Source organism: Triticum aestivum, chromosome 7A, assembly GCF_018294505.1.
Source record: "Triticum aestivum cultivar Chinese Spring chromosome 7A, IWGSC CS RefSeq v2.1, whole genome shotgun sequence".
Taxonomy (NCBI): domain Eukaryota; kingdom Viridiplantae; phylum Streptophyta; class Magnoliopsida; order Poales; family Poaceae; genus Triticum; species Triticum aestivum.
This window is the reverse complement of record NC_057812.1, coordinates 98,123,705-98,137,501: the sequence shown is the minus strand read 5'-3', so window position 1 is coordinate 98,137,501 and position 13,797 is coordinate 98,123,705. Positions and strand designations below refer to the sequence as shown.

Genomic DNA, 13,797 nt, shown 5'->3' with positions numbered 1-13,797 from the left:
AAGTTGACACGAATTTTTAATCAACACATGGTTTGGCCACATGGAAAAACAAATTTAGTACTTGTCCAATACAACTACAACCTGGTTACCTACTTGAAGAAATTCTGAAACATGTAAGAATTTATGTTCGAGCACAACAATCTAGTAGAAGACTACGATTACAACTACAAGCACTAATTTAGTACATGTCCAGTGAAACCACACGAAGAAATTCTGGAACAAAAACTTGTCCAGTACAAGCACAAGCAGAACTAAACATGCCCAATACAAGCAAAGTTCTGGAACATAGAGATGGGGATTGCTAGTAAATAGTAAATCACGAGCCATTTTTGAAAGGCCCTAGTACATGCCCAGTACATCAAGATAAAAAAACTTCAGTACAAAGTGCAAATTCTGGAACAACCAAAGTTCAGCTCCAGCTCGAGATAACAAACTTCAGTACAGTACATTGCAACACATGACAAAGAAACAAAAGGTGCAAATCGAGATAAAATGGCATTTGTTTCATCACTTCAGGGCTTCAGGCAGCAATTTTCCACTCCAGCTCCATGCATGAAGATCAATCAATCGATATTGTCACATTATCATTTAAATGAATGGCACCCACTTCTACAAAAACAACAGAAATATTGCATGATCAATTAAATAGCATTAATGTTGCATGATCATTGAAGTAATTGAAATACACATTCATTTAAATACCTTCCTCCAGCCTGGTCAACTCAGCAAGATCAGCTTCAACATTGATACACTTAGAACGCAACCAATCTTGTGTGCATATCAACGACTGCAGTGTTGCTGGTGTTAAAGAGCTTCTGAAGTCATCGAGAATACGACCACTAGTGCTGAAAGCTGATTCAGAAGCAACCGTAGAGATGGGGATTGCTAGTATATCACGAGCCATTTTTGAAAGGACGGGAAAGCAAGGAGCATTGCACTTCCACCATTCAAGAAGGTCAAATTCAGCAGTCAACTCTTCTGTGTCCTCAGCTAGGTACTTGTCTAATTCAGTTCTAGTATTTGTGCTAGTGCTGCCCTCTCCGCAAACTCTCATTCTTTTCTGGTTGTATCGTGACCTCACTAGAGAATTTTCAGAAGCATTTGCACTAGGACGAGCTTGTGATGCTAATTCCCTAGGACGGCTAGGAGTACTGGTTCCATATAATTCTCTATATTCTCCAAAAAGAGAGACAAATTCATTGTGGGAAGATGTCAAGATTCTATTACCTATTATACTGCCATAGGTGTCTTCAATCATCTCTTTAAAGAAATGAGATTCCTTGGTCCTTGCATAAAGAATTAAGACAAGACAAGACAAGTTAGAAGGATGGCAGCAATGAATATATATTTGACAAATGAACAACAACCAATCAACCATATACCTTGGATCAAGGATGGCAGCAATGAATATATACTTGTTCATCTTTTCAGGATCACCCCAGTACTTCTCATACTTGGTTTTCATCTTGGTAGCCATGCATTTAAATATTTCATCATCACCACAAATCACATGATCACTCCATTGACCCAACATAAAATGTACATCAGCAATATCTTCCAAGAAGGTGTTGGCTGTAACGTACTTAGTGCCAGAAACCTTATTAGTGAGGAGATAGAAGTGTTGGAGGAATTGTTTGAACTCACGAACATACACCCAATCACTTTGAGTTGGAGGACCCCGCTGATCAGGAGTATCAGGCTTAGGTTCTGGACCAGTTTTTTCTAACTCAGTCTTGTAGTTGGGATCCTGAAGTGCATATTGCTCAAATGCCCTCTCAAATTTCTCAGCAGTCTCTAGCATTATAAATGTGGAGTTCCATCTAGTAGCCACATCAATATTAATCAAACCTTTACTCGCTACCTTGCTAAGCTGCACACACTTTTTAAATAAATCCAATCTAGTTGGGGAGGCTCTCACAAACTTGATAGCACTTCGAATTCTGTTTATTGGATGGCACATTATCTTTAGCCCATCTTGGACCACTAGATTAACAATATGTGCCACACACCTCATGTGAAGATACTGACTTTTTGCATGTGTACAACCCCTATTAGTCAAAGACCTCTTCATGCAGGCTAAGCAAGTGTCATTAGAACTTGCATTATCAACAGTAATAGTGCACACTCGCTCAATGCCCCACTCAATAAGTAATTTTTCTAATGATTTACCAATGTCATCCCCTTTGTGTCCATCTACCAAGACAAAGTTAATAATTTTTTTTCTAAGATTCCACCCAGAATCAATGAAATGTGCAGTAAGGACCATGTAGCTTTGTTGTCTTTTTGATGTCCATGTATCAGTGGTGAGGCAAACAGTTTGACGTGATCCAATGAAATATTTTCTAATCATAGCTTTCTCAGCTTCATAAAGAGCAATGATATCTCTATACATAGTTGTCCTAGATGGTATAGTGAACCTTGGGCAAGCTTTAGCCACAAACAACCTAAAACCTTCTTTCTCTGCAAATATGAATGGAAGCTCATCTATCACTATCATGCGAGCAAATGCTTCTCTAACTTCTTTCTCAATGTATTGCCAAGGAACCACCAAATTACCATCTTCGCTAACTTGGTAGGTAAGCTCGGACTGAGTGCTACATATGTGGGCAGGATTCTTTTTGCAAATCTTCAAATGGTTGACTAAAGAAGCAGTACCTGTCGATGCGGATTTGCAACCCAGTACAGCATCACAGTAGTTGCAATTAGCATGATCAGGATCATCTTTCTGAACTGTGAAGTGCATCCATGCCTTTGACCTCTTCCGACTCCCCCCCCCCCCACACTGCAAGGGGTAACATCAGGATCTATTGAGAGAGGTTGATCAGCAGTAGAACCAGCGCCAAGGTTAACTCTAACACTCTCGGACACCTGAAAAAAATAAGTCAGGTAGTTTTCATTCAGTATCAGTGACCATCAACAGAACCAATACTAAAAAAGTTGCTGGAAAACTAAATAGGATTATAGGAAACACCCATGTTCAGTAACAAACTAGTGAAACCATGCATCCATCCATGTTCAGTAACTAAATAGGAACATCTATGTGTGTGTTCGCTACTGAACAACTCTTCTACCAGAGTCCAGAGCGAATCAAGATGAAAAAAGAAAGTGCCTTACCATCCGGCGGCTCGTGTCCTGCTCCGTGGAGGCGTGTGCCGGTGCGCGCGACGGAGGGCGGAGGTCAGCGACGCGGAGGACGGAGGGCAGAAGTCAGCGACGCCGGTGCGTGCGATGTACGACGGAGGGCGGAGGACGGCGAGGCCGATGCGTGCGACGGACGACGGAGGGCGGAGGACGGCGATGCCGGTGTGCGCGACGGAGGACGGAGGACGGAGGGGAGCTGATGGATGCGCCGGACGGCCGGAGTGTGACCTAGCTAGGGCGCCGCCGCCATCCCGCTCTCTGCTGCTCTGCGTGTGCGTGTGGGGAATTGCTAATGCTAGGGTTGAAGCAAGCGTGCGTGAGGTTAGGCTGGGGCCTGGCCGCCTGGGGCGTTGCCGCGCTGGGCCGCGACCCGCGAGCGATGGCCGATGGGCCTGTGCTGTGAGTTGCCTGTGATTGACTGATTCTGTGAAATCTATTGAACCTTTCGGTTTTGTTCGGTTTAACCGAATTTTTTCGGTTTTAAACCGAAAAAACCAAATGCAATATGGTTTCTTATTTTGCAAACTGAAACCATAACCAAAACCTGAAAAAACCGGAATTTTGGTTCGGTTTGATTTTTTCGGTTCGGTTTTTGGTTTTCGGTTCGGTTTTGCACAGGGTGACTCCTCCCCCACACTCTCCCCCCGCCGCTCTCTTCTCCACTCTCTCCCACTCTCTCTGCCCCCATAAAAAAATCGAGCTCCAGCACACAACCACCACCACCGCAAGCTTCTTCCCCCCACCTTTCCCTTCCTGCCCCGACCCGGAGCCATTTCTTTCGCCACAGATATTCCCAAAGCATCTCCTTTCTTTCCCCGTTGCTCTCCTCCTCGGATTCCTCTTCCCCTGCCCCCCTCCTCCCTCCTACTCTGCTCCTACCCGCCCGTATTATTCTTCCCTTCCCTCTCTCTCTCTGCTTTTCCCTCGTGCCCGATCTTCCCACCAGCACTCCAGCAGAGCGCCAGTTCTGCCAAGAAAACGCCGGAGGCGGGCCGGCATGCGCGTGGACGACGCCGACAGGCCCGATTCTGCAGACGCCGGAGCGCAGAAGCCCGCCGAGCTCCCCTCGCCTCATGTGGGTACCGCCCTCTGCCTCTCTCTCTCTGACTCTCTCTGCAGTGCAAGATTCGATTTCGGGAGGGCGCTTCTTTGCTAGCCTAGATAGATGAATCTCGTCGTGTTCGGGGAATTTGATGGTTCCTGTCCTGAGCTGTGTTCCATCACGGCGCCAAGGGGACGGATTGAGCTGGAAGCAGCCGGAACCAGGCTGTGTGTTGGCTTTGCGCGCACGCGTTTCGTGCTGCCGTTTCTTAAAATCTGGAGGAAAGCGAGAGATTTTTTCTGGGTGCTCCTTGAATCGTTCAACAGTAAGGTAGGAGATTTCTGGTGAGAGATGACAGGTTGTTTGTTTGTCCGTCCATCACATTTCTTCGTCGGTAGTACTAGTACTACTACTCTGTAACTGACTAACTGTACTGGGTGTACACGCTGTGCGCAATCATTTGCTAGATAATACTGATGATGAGATTTACTGCCACAGGGTGTCCGGGAGGTACTAATTTCAGACCATTGTAGTACCAGTACCTAGCAAACAGGAATGATTAGTGCTCCATGTGCATTGGAGTACTTGGTACCTGCAAGATTTTTCCCTCTCTAAGGCTGAAGTGAAACAAACATGGCCCTAATGCTGTGCTAAGCCAAGGACATGTTGTTCTTGCAATGATCCATGTTCATTGCATACTTTGGAGTGCCTGCACCATATCAGTATTGCTTACTACTGTCATGGGTTACCCATCATAATGCAAAGTGGCGCTTCATCTTTTCCATCAGAATTCTTTCCTGTTGTTTCTGCTCTCAGTTATAGAGTGCGCCTACTTTACTTAGATTCTTAGTTATACTAATGCGTTTTTGAACATACAGATGGAGAGTGTTTGTGAGAACACCACAACTGCTGATTTCAAGCAGAGTAACTTTGGAAATTTCCTTCCAAATGTTAGATCAGGCGGTTGGTCAGATATTGGAAGTCGCCAGTACATGGAAGATACCCATGTGTGTATTGCCGATCTAGCTAAAAACTTTGGTTATCCAACAGTGGATAAAGAAGTTGTTTCCTTTTATGGGGTATGTACATGCTTTCTTTTTTTCACTTTTTGCTCATTTTGACACAGAAATCAACTCTATTCAAATTTGCAACTACTACAATTATAGCTAGACCGCAACTTCCCACATGAAAAGAATAAAATTATTGGAGACTTGATCCATGTACCCAATAGTAGAAAATCTCGAGTTGTATTTGCGTACCAGGAAACTTGTATAAAGTATGTACGGACAGATCCTCTGTATCTTCAAGAACTATCCACAGTCAATCCTATGCTTGATAATTGAACCTTGATCTACATTCTGTCATGCCATCATCCTATAAAGTTATCTTCATTGTTCTTGTACAGAATGCAGTACACACCGTGGTTCTCTGAGTGTAATTTTTGTACTGTAGTTCTTAAAGTACAGTTTTTATTTAACAGTATAGAAGTGTAATGACATGTGGTGATCATTTTAGTTGTTCTCTGTTTATATGAATCACGAGACATTATGTTCCTGTAAGTAAGTTTTTACACTTCTCGTTTTCTAGGTCTTTGATGGGCATGGTGGAAAAGATGCTGCCCATTTCGTTCGCGATAATCTGCCAAGGGTCATTGTGGAAGATGCTGATTTTCCTCTGGAGCTTGAGAAAGTAGTGAGCAGATCCTTTGTGCAGATTGATAGTCAGTTTGCCGATAAATGCTCTCACCAGAGAACTCTGTCGTCCGGCACAACGGCACTTACAGCAATGATTTTTGGAAGGTAATTTTCTGGCACATATAACATCTATGATTGAGCCAGTCATTAAAACCATAAGCTGCAATACACTATATTTGCTTAGAAAGTCTCATTATTCAGCATATATGATATGGAATGGAACACAAGGGACATTTATATATGAACATACAATGAAAGTGCATCGTAAAGTGTCATCATGATATTGTTGAAGTTTTAACTTCATACCGTTTTTTAGCTGCATGGTTTACTTCTGCAAACTGCAACTATGATAAACTAGAGAGATTCTGCATATTTCAAATCTTCACCCCAAGCATATGATTTCTATTTATACACCAGAGATAGTTCTAAAAGCATAATATTGCAAGATTTGCGCAACGTTAGACCATCTTTTTTCCCCTCTATGTTAAGCTTTTGCTGGTTTTATATACCTGTAAATTTTACAGCATTAGTTGACATTCCCAATAACCAATACTGATCGTTATTATGTCTGCTGCAGGTCCCTTCTGGTCGCGAACGCTGGTGATTGCAGAGCAGTACTTTCCCGGTGTGGCATCGCAATGGAGATGTCGATGGACCACAGGCCCTGCAGCCTCAGCGAAAAGCTGCGGGTCGAGTCGCTCGGTGGCTACGTGGACGACGGCTACCTGAACGGTCTGCTGGGAGTCACCAGAGCCCTCGGCGACTGGCACCTCGAGGGAATGAAGGAGGCCAGCAGGCCCGGGGGAGGCCCCCTGAGCGCGGAGCCGGAGATCAAGCTGACCACGCTGACCAAGGACGACGAGTTCCTGGTGATCGGCAGCGACGGGCTGTGGGACGTCTTCTCGAACCAGAACGCCGTGGACTTCGCCCGGCGGCGCCTCCAGGAGCACAACGACGTGAAGCGCTGCTGCAGGGAGATCGTCGAGGAGGCGATAAGGCGCGGAGCCACAGACAATTTAACAGCAGTGCTGGTCTCATTCCACCTGGTGGCGCCTCCTCAGATCAGAGTGAATCAGCCACGTAGGGTGGCGCGGAGCATCTCGGCCGACGGGCTCAACAGCCTCAGGATACTCCTGGGAAGCCAATGACGGCGCTCTTCTCGTGCCGCCGTGATCAGGTGCTGTGCCGGTGCTTGCTGAGCTCTAATTGTATGTAGTCGTGTCCGTGCTTCGTTGTTGATGTTGTTAGCTGCTGTTATGTTACCCCATTGTTGTTGAGGCAGTGGCTGTTATTCTTGTTGGTAATTAAGCCAACGAACATGTGAGCTCACAGTTGTGAGCATTTCTTAGCTGCTGGAAACTAGGCATGTCCTGGTGAAGAGGCTGCGTGCCTTGCTGTGCTGTATCATACATTTCCCTGTTTTCATCTGTAAATAAGATTGTGGGGGCAACTGAAATTCGATCATGTAACTCCATCGCCGTGAATCTGTCGGTCGAATCGATGGTCTTTTCTGTGTCCCTTGTCTCATGAATTGTCAATTACCAGGTGTGAAGACATACATAAAAAAAAGTATGGAGCTGAACACAAAGGAGCAGAATATTGCCTGATAAGTGATATGGGCATGGAGAGCAGAGCAATAACGCCAAACTGCACGTACATAAAACCAGTCCAACTTCTCTGCGTGCAATTAAACAACCCCAATTCAAATGGTTTCCGGACACTTTTCTGCATGCAATTAAACGACCCCGATTCAAATGGTTTCCGGACAATTTTCTGGAGGGGAGCGCGAGCAAAATATATTACGCGTTTCCTGGGAGACATGCAGGCAACTTTCCAGGAGCAGATGTCCATTATTACTTGCTTGAGGTGCACTTGACAGCATTCTTAATCCCATCATTGCCATGGCGTTACGCGCCTAATCCAGGGGTCCGGCGTCCTAATAAACACGGCTCCATGGTTGGGGCAGACATACTTGTCCAAAGTCCAGCAGAGGACTGCATAAACAATGGCTACATTCCTGCATTAGTACTTCAGGTTAGACCCTTGGCCGCAGACATGAGTACGCCAATCACTGGGCGGGCCCGGGCCGGGGTATATATGGTCTCCAGGGTCAAATGGTTCTTCAGAGTTCAGACAACAGAGTCCACAGCTGCTCACTGAGACTGAGCCACTGCTGTTCCATTCCACCTGAGCTGAGTTTGAAGGCTTGAACGGCGTTCGTCTCCCAGCTCGACTCTTTCAAGGTCCTCACACAGATACTGGACGTAGAAGATGGCGAAGACATGCCTGCCAGTGGCTGCGGCTGCCGTGCTTCTGCTCCTGATGGTGGCGACGGCCCAGGGCATCAGGCTGGACGCAGGGAGCAAGGCGGCGCTCGGCAACCCGGTGCTCAATGTAAGTGATTGCAGCTGTTGTTTCTGGTGTTTCGATGTGTCGTTGCGCGGCCAATGATCCGAGCTTCTGCTTATTTGGAACGGTTATCTGACTTGTGTAAATTTCTACATCGGTTACAGAAATCCGTGGAGAAAGGGGTGGTGATCAAGGCTGATGATGCTGAGCAGTCATCGGGTGAAGGGGTAGAGGAGGCCATATCTGAAGACAAAGAGAGGGCAGGGGGGCACAGGATGCCTGAGATCCATGTGGACTACTATGGCCCCAGGGGCCATAGCGCCAGGCACCACTGATCGGATTTCTCCCTGCATTCTCCATTCTTTTTTTCTTTCACCTTCTTCTTTAGATGATCATGATGAGGCAGGATGCTGCTGTTTGGCAAGACCAAGACCCAGGATGTGATTCGTTTATTTTTATTTCTCATTTTTGCCCTGATGAAGAGAGGGGAGAAACATAGCTGATGTTAGTACTAACATGTTGACGACACTCTGATCAAAGAACTATAAATTACATGGATTGGTGCAGAGGCTCTTGTATGGCCGGAAATCCTGCAGTTTTTCTGGCCAGATACTCTGCTTTGTGTCTGGCTACGACATTATTGAAACTACTACACCAAAACGATCTTATATTATAAGCACAGTTTTGCTCAGGACGGAGGGAGTACCTTTTTTCCTTTTCCTTCTGCAGGGACATCGAAATGGTGTACTCCTGCATATTGCTTTTCTGGTTTTGAGTTGTATATAGTGGTATAACTGTAATTGCAGGCGCTCCTGCATATTTATTTGAAGAGTTGAAAACCGGGCACATAAAATAGCTTATGTTACAGCAAAATTGAAGTAGAGCATCTCCAACAGGCGCCGGTCGCGCCGCACGCAAAAAACACATATGCCGCGCACGCATCGGCTGGTTTGGCGCGGCGCGTTGCGCCCGCTCCAGCAGCCGCGCTAAAATGCAGCGCGCGCCACTCCAGCAGCGCGCACGCTCGTTCTAGGCTATTGGAAAATAGATAGATTGCATAGATTTTAACGATACAAAGATATTTTACATCGGAAACATAGATTGCATAATAATAAAAGCTCAATTTGGGTCAGACCTTGATGCTGCGACTCAGGCATTACTCAATAGAGGTGCAAGGCTTACAGAAGTGCCCAAACAACCACGACAAACGATAAAACACGAGATAGATTGCATAAAAAAAAATTAGTCTAAGTCGCTATCATCACTATCGTCATCCTCCTCGGCGGTGTCGTCCGAGGTATCCAGCCAGATGTCCAACCACCGATAATCATCCGGCGTGAAGAACGACTGCCCACCTGATTCAACGAGATCGGACTGCACGTTCGCCAATGCCTTGCGCCGACGCCTGTCCAACCGCACCGCGCGGCGCCTTCGCGTGTCCTCCTCGCGACGCCTTGCCCAGTAGGACTGCTCGTAGGCGACATCCTCCGGGTGGCGGCGCCGCCACTCCCCCATGACCCGCTCGTCCTCCTGGGCGACGAGGAGGCGGCGCTGCCGCTCGGCGTGCTCCGCACGGTCTTGTGCCGTGTTCAGACGCGGCGGCGGGGCACGGGCGAGCGCTTGCTGGAGCGTGTAGGCATCCTGGAAGTTCATCTGGCCTCGCGGCCGGCCTAGGCGCCACGCCGCCGCGTCGTACGCGCGGCCGGCCTCGCGCGCCGTCCCGTACGTGCCGAGGCCGAGCCGGAGATCGCCGGAGCGTATCTCCGCGTAGTAGCCGCCGTTGGGGCGCAGGCGGACGCCGCCGTAGCCGGACGCTCCTCGGCGGCGCGGCGACATGGCGGCGCGGCGGTGGCGGGGCGCCGGGGCGGCGGAGGCGCGTCGGTGGCGGGGCGCTGGAGCGGCGCGTGGCAGAGAGAGGAAGAGGAGAAGAGGAGACGTGGAGAGGCGCGTGGCGCGCACCGCACTTTATAGGCGCGCCGGAAGCGGCGCGCAAAAGATGGCGCGCGAGTTAGCGCCTTTTCGCGCGCGCGCAAGCGGTTTCCTCGCGCGTGGTTTTCCCGCCGCCGCTGGAGCGCGGCAAAACGCCCCCCGCGCGCTAAAGGCTGCGTTTACCACGCGCGCGCGTCGTTTCGCGCGGCCGTTGGAGATGCTCTTAGCATAAGCACACACACGCCTGGCTCCCATCAAGTATTTCATATCATAAACACAAAGTTTCTTTGTAGCTCAGGCTACATGAAACCTCTTATCCTTAACCCTCCAGCCTTGCTTTGAGATCCGTACTCTTTAACTAACTAACAACAACAAGATTTCTCTTTTTTGTTTCTCGAAAATGAAACAACATATGAACTTCAAACATTGCAGACCGAACAAACATTAGAACATCAATGTGTGAAAAAACTTTCAGATTTTTTGGTCTGATGTAAATATACAAAATAAGATTTTCTTTGAATAAAAATATTATTTCAAGTATTTAAAATGCATGAAAGAATCTGAAAGTTTTTTTTTTCTATATTGTAGTTAGAATGTATTGTTGTTCTGCAAAATTTGAAGTTCATATGTTGTGTCGTTTGAGAGAAACAAAAAAGACAAATGTGTTTGCACGGATCTTGATGCATAAATGGATGGCAAAGATAAGGGGTACCGTGTAGCTTGAGCTACAGAAAACCACACTCATAAGGAACAGAATGACAAGTCAACAAAATGACTAAAGGAACAAGAGCTTGACAATTTTCGTGACCATATCTTCCACCAGTTACTGGAAGTACAGTGTGATAAGCCATGCAAAGAGGAGCAAGCATGCATGCATGCTGGGTAACCAACTTACAACTGACCCTTGACAAGATACCAGAGCTAAGACTCCCATATCAAACATAGGATATGACTCAGAATGAGAACCACCACAAAAAGATCAAGCTCAACTTCCATGCTTCAACGGTTTGCCCGAGATTCAAACTGCTGCGTTCTGACGTCCTGCTTAACTTGCTGATCTTGCTTCAGCCACGGCCACAGCACCTGCCACCGCTAAATGAAGCAAACAGTTTTGAGTAACACATCAATGGGAGGTGAATTTCTTTGTTTAACTTGACGAGTTTCTCAAGGGAAACTTAACATATGTCTCAAAGAAACCATATATATATACCTGGCGGATTGTTGAAGCTCGTGTAGAGAAAGAGGTTTTTAAATGAATCTCGCTTGAATGTGAAACTATATGGCTTACTCGACAACTTCCTCAACCTCAAAGACTTGAGATCAATTGTGAACACACCAAGATCTGTGACCGCAATGATGATATCGGTGCCCTCCACCCAGCCAACCAACTTTAGAGAGTCTGAGCTCATGGGATAGCCAATGGGGACAAGCGCCTTGAGGTCCATTTCTTTGAGTTGGATACACGACGCTACTCCATCAACACTCACCTCCACCGACCAAATGGAGCATAGCCCATCCTGGTCTAGGTGGACGAGCCCCAGCCCACTGTCATCCACCGAGATGAGGAGGGGGGGTCCAGCTGCTCGCACACAGCTCTGGCAGATCAATGACTGATAGGCGATGCCTATGGAAGTCATACTTGAGAATAAAAATGTTGGCCACAGTTGGATCCCCGTGAAGGAGGAAGTGGAGCGCTTGTCCAACAAAGACACTGGGCCTTCCGATGATGTAGTCTTCAAATCTTCCAACGCCACCGATGTGAATAGTGGCTGTTGAGGTCCATTCCCGGGTCTCTGACGAGTATACTAACGCCCGCAGCCTCTTATCATCGTCATCATACGGCCGGTAGCTGTCAAGGCCGATTAAAGCGACGAAAAATGGCCCCAAGTTGCAGGCAGCGTGGTTGCAGCCATCCGCCGCACATAGCACCGTGCCCCAATAGGTTGCGCCGTTGACGTCAGGGTCGAAAATGTCGGGGCTGCGCAACTGGATTCGGCTTTCCCGACACGGGGTCCCAGACGACCATCTTCGAGACCCTGTCATCTTCCTTCCCCTCATCTTCATCTTCGTCGTCCTCCTCCCCCTCCTCATCCGTATCATATTCTTCCTCCTCCTTGTCAGCTTCTTCCCCCTCACCGTCCTCCTCGATATCATCTTCTTCCTCTTTCAACTGCTCGTCAGCTTCCTCCTCCCCCTCATCGTACCACCTACACCCAAGAAGAATGCGGCCATGGCGGCAGTCGAGCACATAACTGTCCCGCCGCTCGGGATTGCGGGGGCGGAACTTTGTGGTGGGGACGGAGCGCCCCACGTTGTCCTCCCACCTTTGTAAGAAGCCCAGGACTGGAGGTGTTTTGTGCAAGGTGCGGCAGCGGCTGCGGAAGGCGTGGCCGGAGAGGAGGCGGCACCACGCCTTGCAGACGAGGGAGGCGCGGATGAGGACCGCGGGCTCCTCAGGCGGGATGAGGAGCAGGATCTCCTCCACGAGCTCGTACATCTCCCCCAACTCCCGCACACGCGGCGGCGGCATCGCGGGCCGTGCCTGCAGGCAAAGATTTAAGATTGGGAGGCCAACGAGTCGGAATCGGAAAGATCTGGCGCCGCCGGGTGAGGTCGCAGCCTCCGCCCCTTCCCCAGCCCGCTGGAGCAAGAGCCGCCGCCGCCGGTGGCCTCAAGCTCGCGCTGCTCCGCTCAAGAACAAGACCCTTGCCTACTATTCGTTGGATCCATCTTGGAATCAGCCAGCATTGGTTGATTTTGTGTTGGTGAGTGAGAGATTCTTGCGGAGTGGGGATTCAGTGAGGGGACGAGAGGAGAGAGAGAGCGAAGGGATTGAGATGGAGGGTAAGGGGACGAGGGCGAAGAGGTGCAGAGTGGCAGGGACGAGGGATTTGTTTTCTTTAGGGGTGGCAGGGACGAGGGCTGGGAGGCAGACCTAAACTGCATTTCCGAGCATCTGCGGCCGGACTTTGACAAATCCGGCTCCCCTATATGTCCGCGGACACTTCGGGTACGTTCGCGGATACTGACCGGGCATTCTTTATATTCACGTTTTCACACCTGTGTATCTCATATTTTCTCTCCTATATTCATACTAAACCATGCAACGTTGATAAAAAATACGTAGATCATGAGCGGACATACAAATGCACAATCGATTTTATCAAAAGATCACAACCAGGGCATTAAAAGATAGCCAAAGTTCACATAATACACATAATACGGCGGGCAAGTTCAAACTACATCTAAAAACTTGAAATTAAGACGGATCTTCACCACTTCCTCGTCGGCCTTTTGCCGTTCCGGTCGCCGGTGCAGCTGTAGGAGTCCGCGGCAGGAGGTGGGTCCACGTCTGACCCGTCGAAGGAGGAGGAATCAGAGATGACGATGTATCCTTGCAAGCGTCGGACGCGGTGGTCTTGCTTGCGCTTGAGCTTGGCCACCCTCGCCGCCTCCCGCTCGGATTGCTCAACGCCGAGTCGAAGCTGCTTAGCGTTGAGCCTCCGAAGCCGTCGGGCCTTCGTCTCCGCCTCAGTCAGTGATCGGCGACACGCCCACTCGAAGAGACGGTCCTCATCGTCGGGCACTCGGCTGCGGCGGGCGGACTGCGCAGACCCATCAGACCCACCCGCCATCTCCCTT

The 13,797-nt window shown here is 48.6% G+C and overlaps 2 protein-coding genes across 3 annotated transcripts; one reads left to right on the top strand and one right to left on the bottom strand.

Annotated features, from left to right (window-relative positions):
- Positions 1 to 3,820: 3,820 nt before the first annotated feature.
- On the top strand, positions 3,821 to 7,394 carry LOC123150261 (probable protein phosphatase 2C 54). 2 transcript variants are annotated; one of them, XM_044570095.1, is made up of 4 exons: positions 3,821 to 4,220; positions 5,062 to 5,262; positions 5,771 to 5,982; positions 6,455 to 7,394. In XM_044570095.1, the coding sequence occupies exons 1-4, from the start codon at positions 4,215 to 4,217 to the stop codon at positions 7,023 to 7,025; spliced, it is 990 nt and encodes a 329-aa protein (XP_044426030.1). In that variant the 5' UTR covers positions 3,821 to 4,214; the 3' UTR covers positions 7,026 to 7,394. The 2 variants fall into 2 exon arrangements, with proteins under 2 accessions (XP_044426030.1, XP_044426029.1); XM_044570094.1 differs by having other exon boundaries at positions 3,822 to 4,216.
- Positions 7,395 to 10,897: 3,503 nt separating this feature from the next.
- On the bottom strand, positions 10,898 to 13,205 carry LOC123150596 (F-box/WD repeat-containing protein 7). The gene is made up of 2 exons (XM_044570434.1): positions 11,366 to 13,205; positions 10,898 to 11,247 (listed from the first exon to the last, which is right to left on the bottom strand). The coding sequence occupies exon 1, from the start codon at positions 12,683 to 12,685 to the stop codon at positions 12,113 to 12,115; it is 573 nt and encodes a 190-aa protein (XP_044426369.1). The 5' UTR covers positions 12,686 to 13,205; the 3' UTR covers positions 10,898 to 11,247; positions 11,366 to 12,112.
- Positions 13,206 to 13,797: the final 592 nt, after the last annotated feature.

Coding starts and splice junctions, on each gene's coding strand:
- LOC123150596 (XM_044570434.1), bottom strand. CDS start 12,685: ATGCCGCCGCCGCGTGTGCGGGAGTTGGGGGAGATGTACGAGCTCGTG.
- LOC123150261 (XM_044570094.1), top strand. CDS start 4,139: ATGCGCGTGGACGACGCCGACAGGCCCGATTCTGCAGACGCCGGAGCG. Junction 5,263..5,770: donor AAGTTGTTTCCTTTTATGGG/GTATGTACATGC, acceptor CTCGTTTTCTAG/GTCTTTGATGGGCATGGTGG. Junction 5,983..6,454: donor ACAGCAATGATTTTTGGAAG/GTAATTTTCTGG, acceptor TGTCTGCTGCAG/GTCCCTTCTGGTCGCGAACG.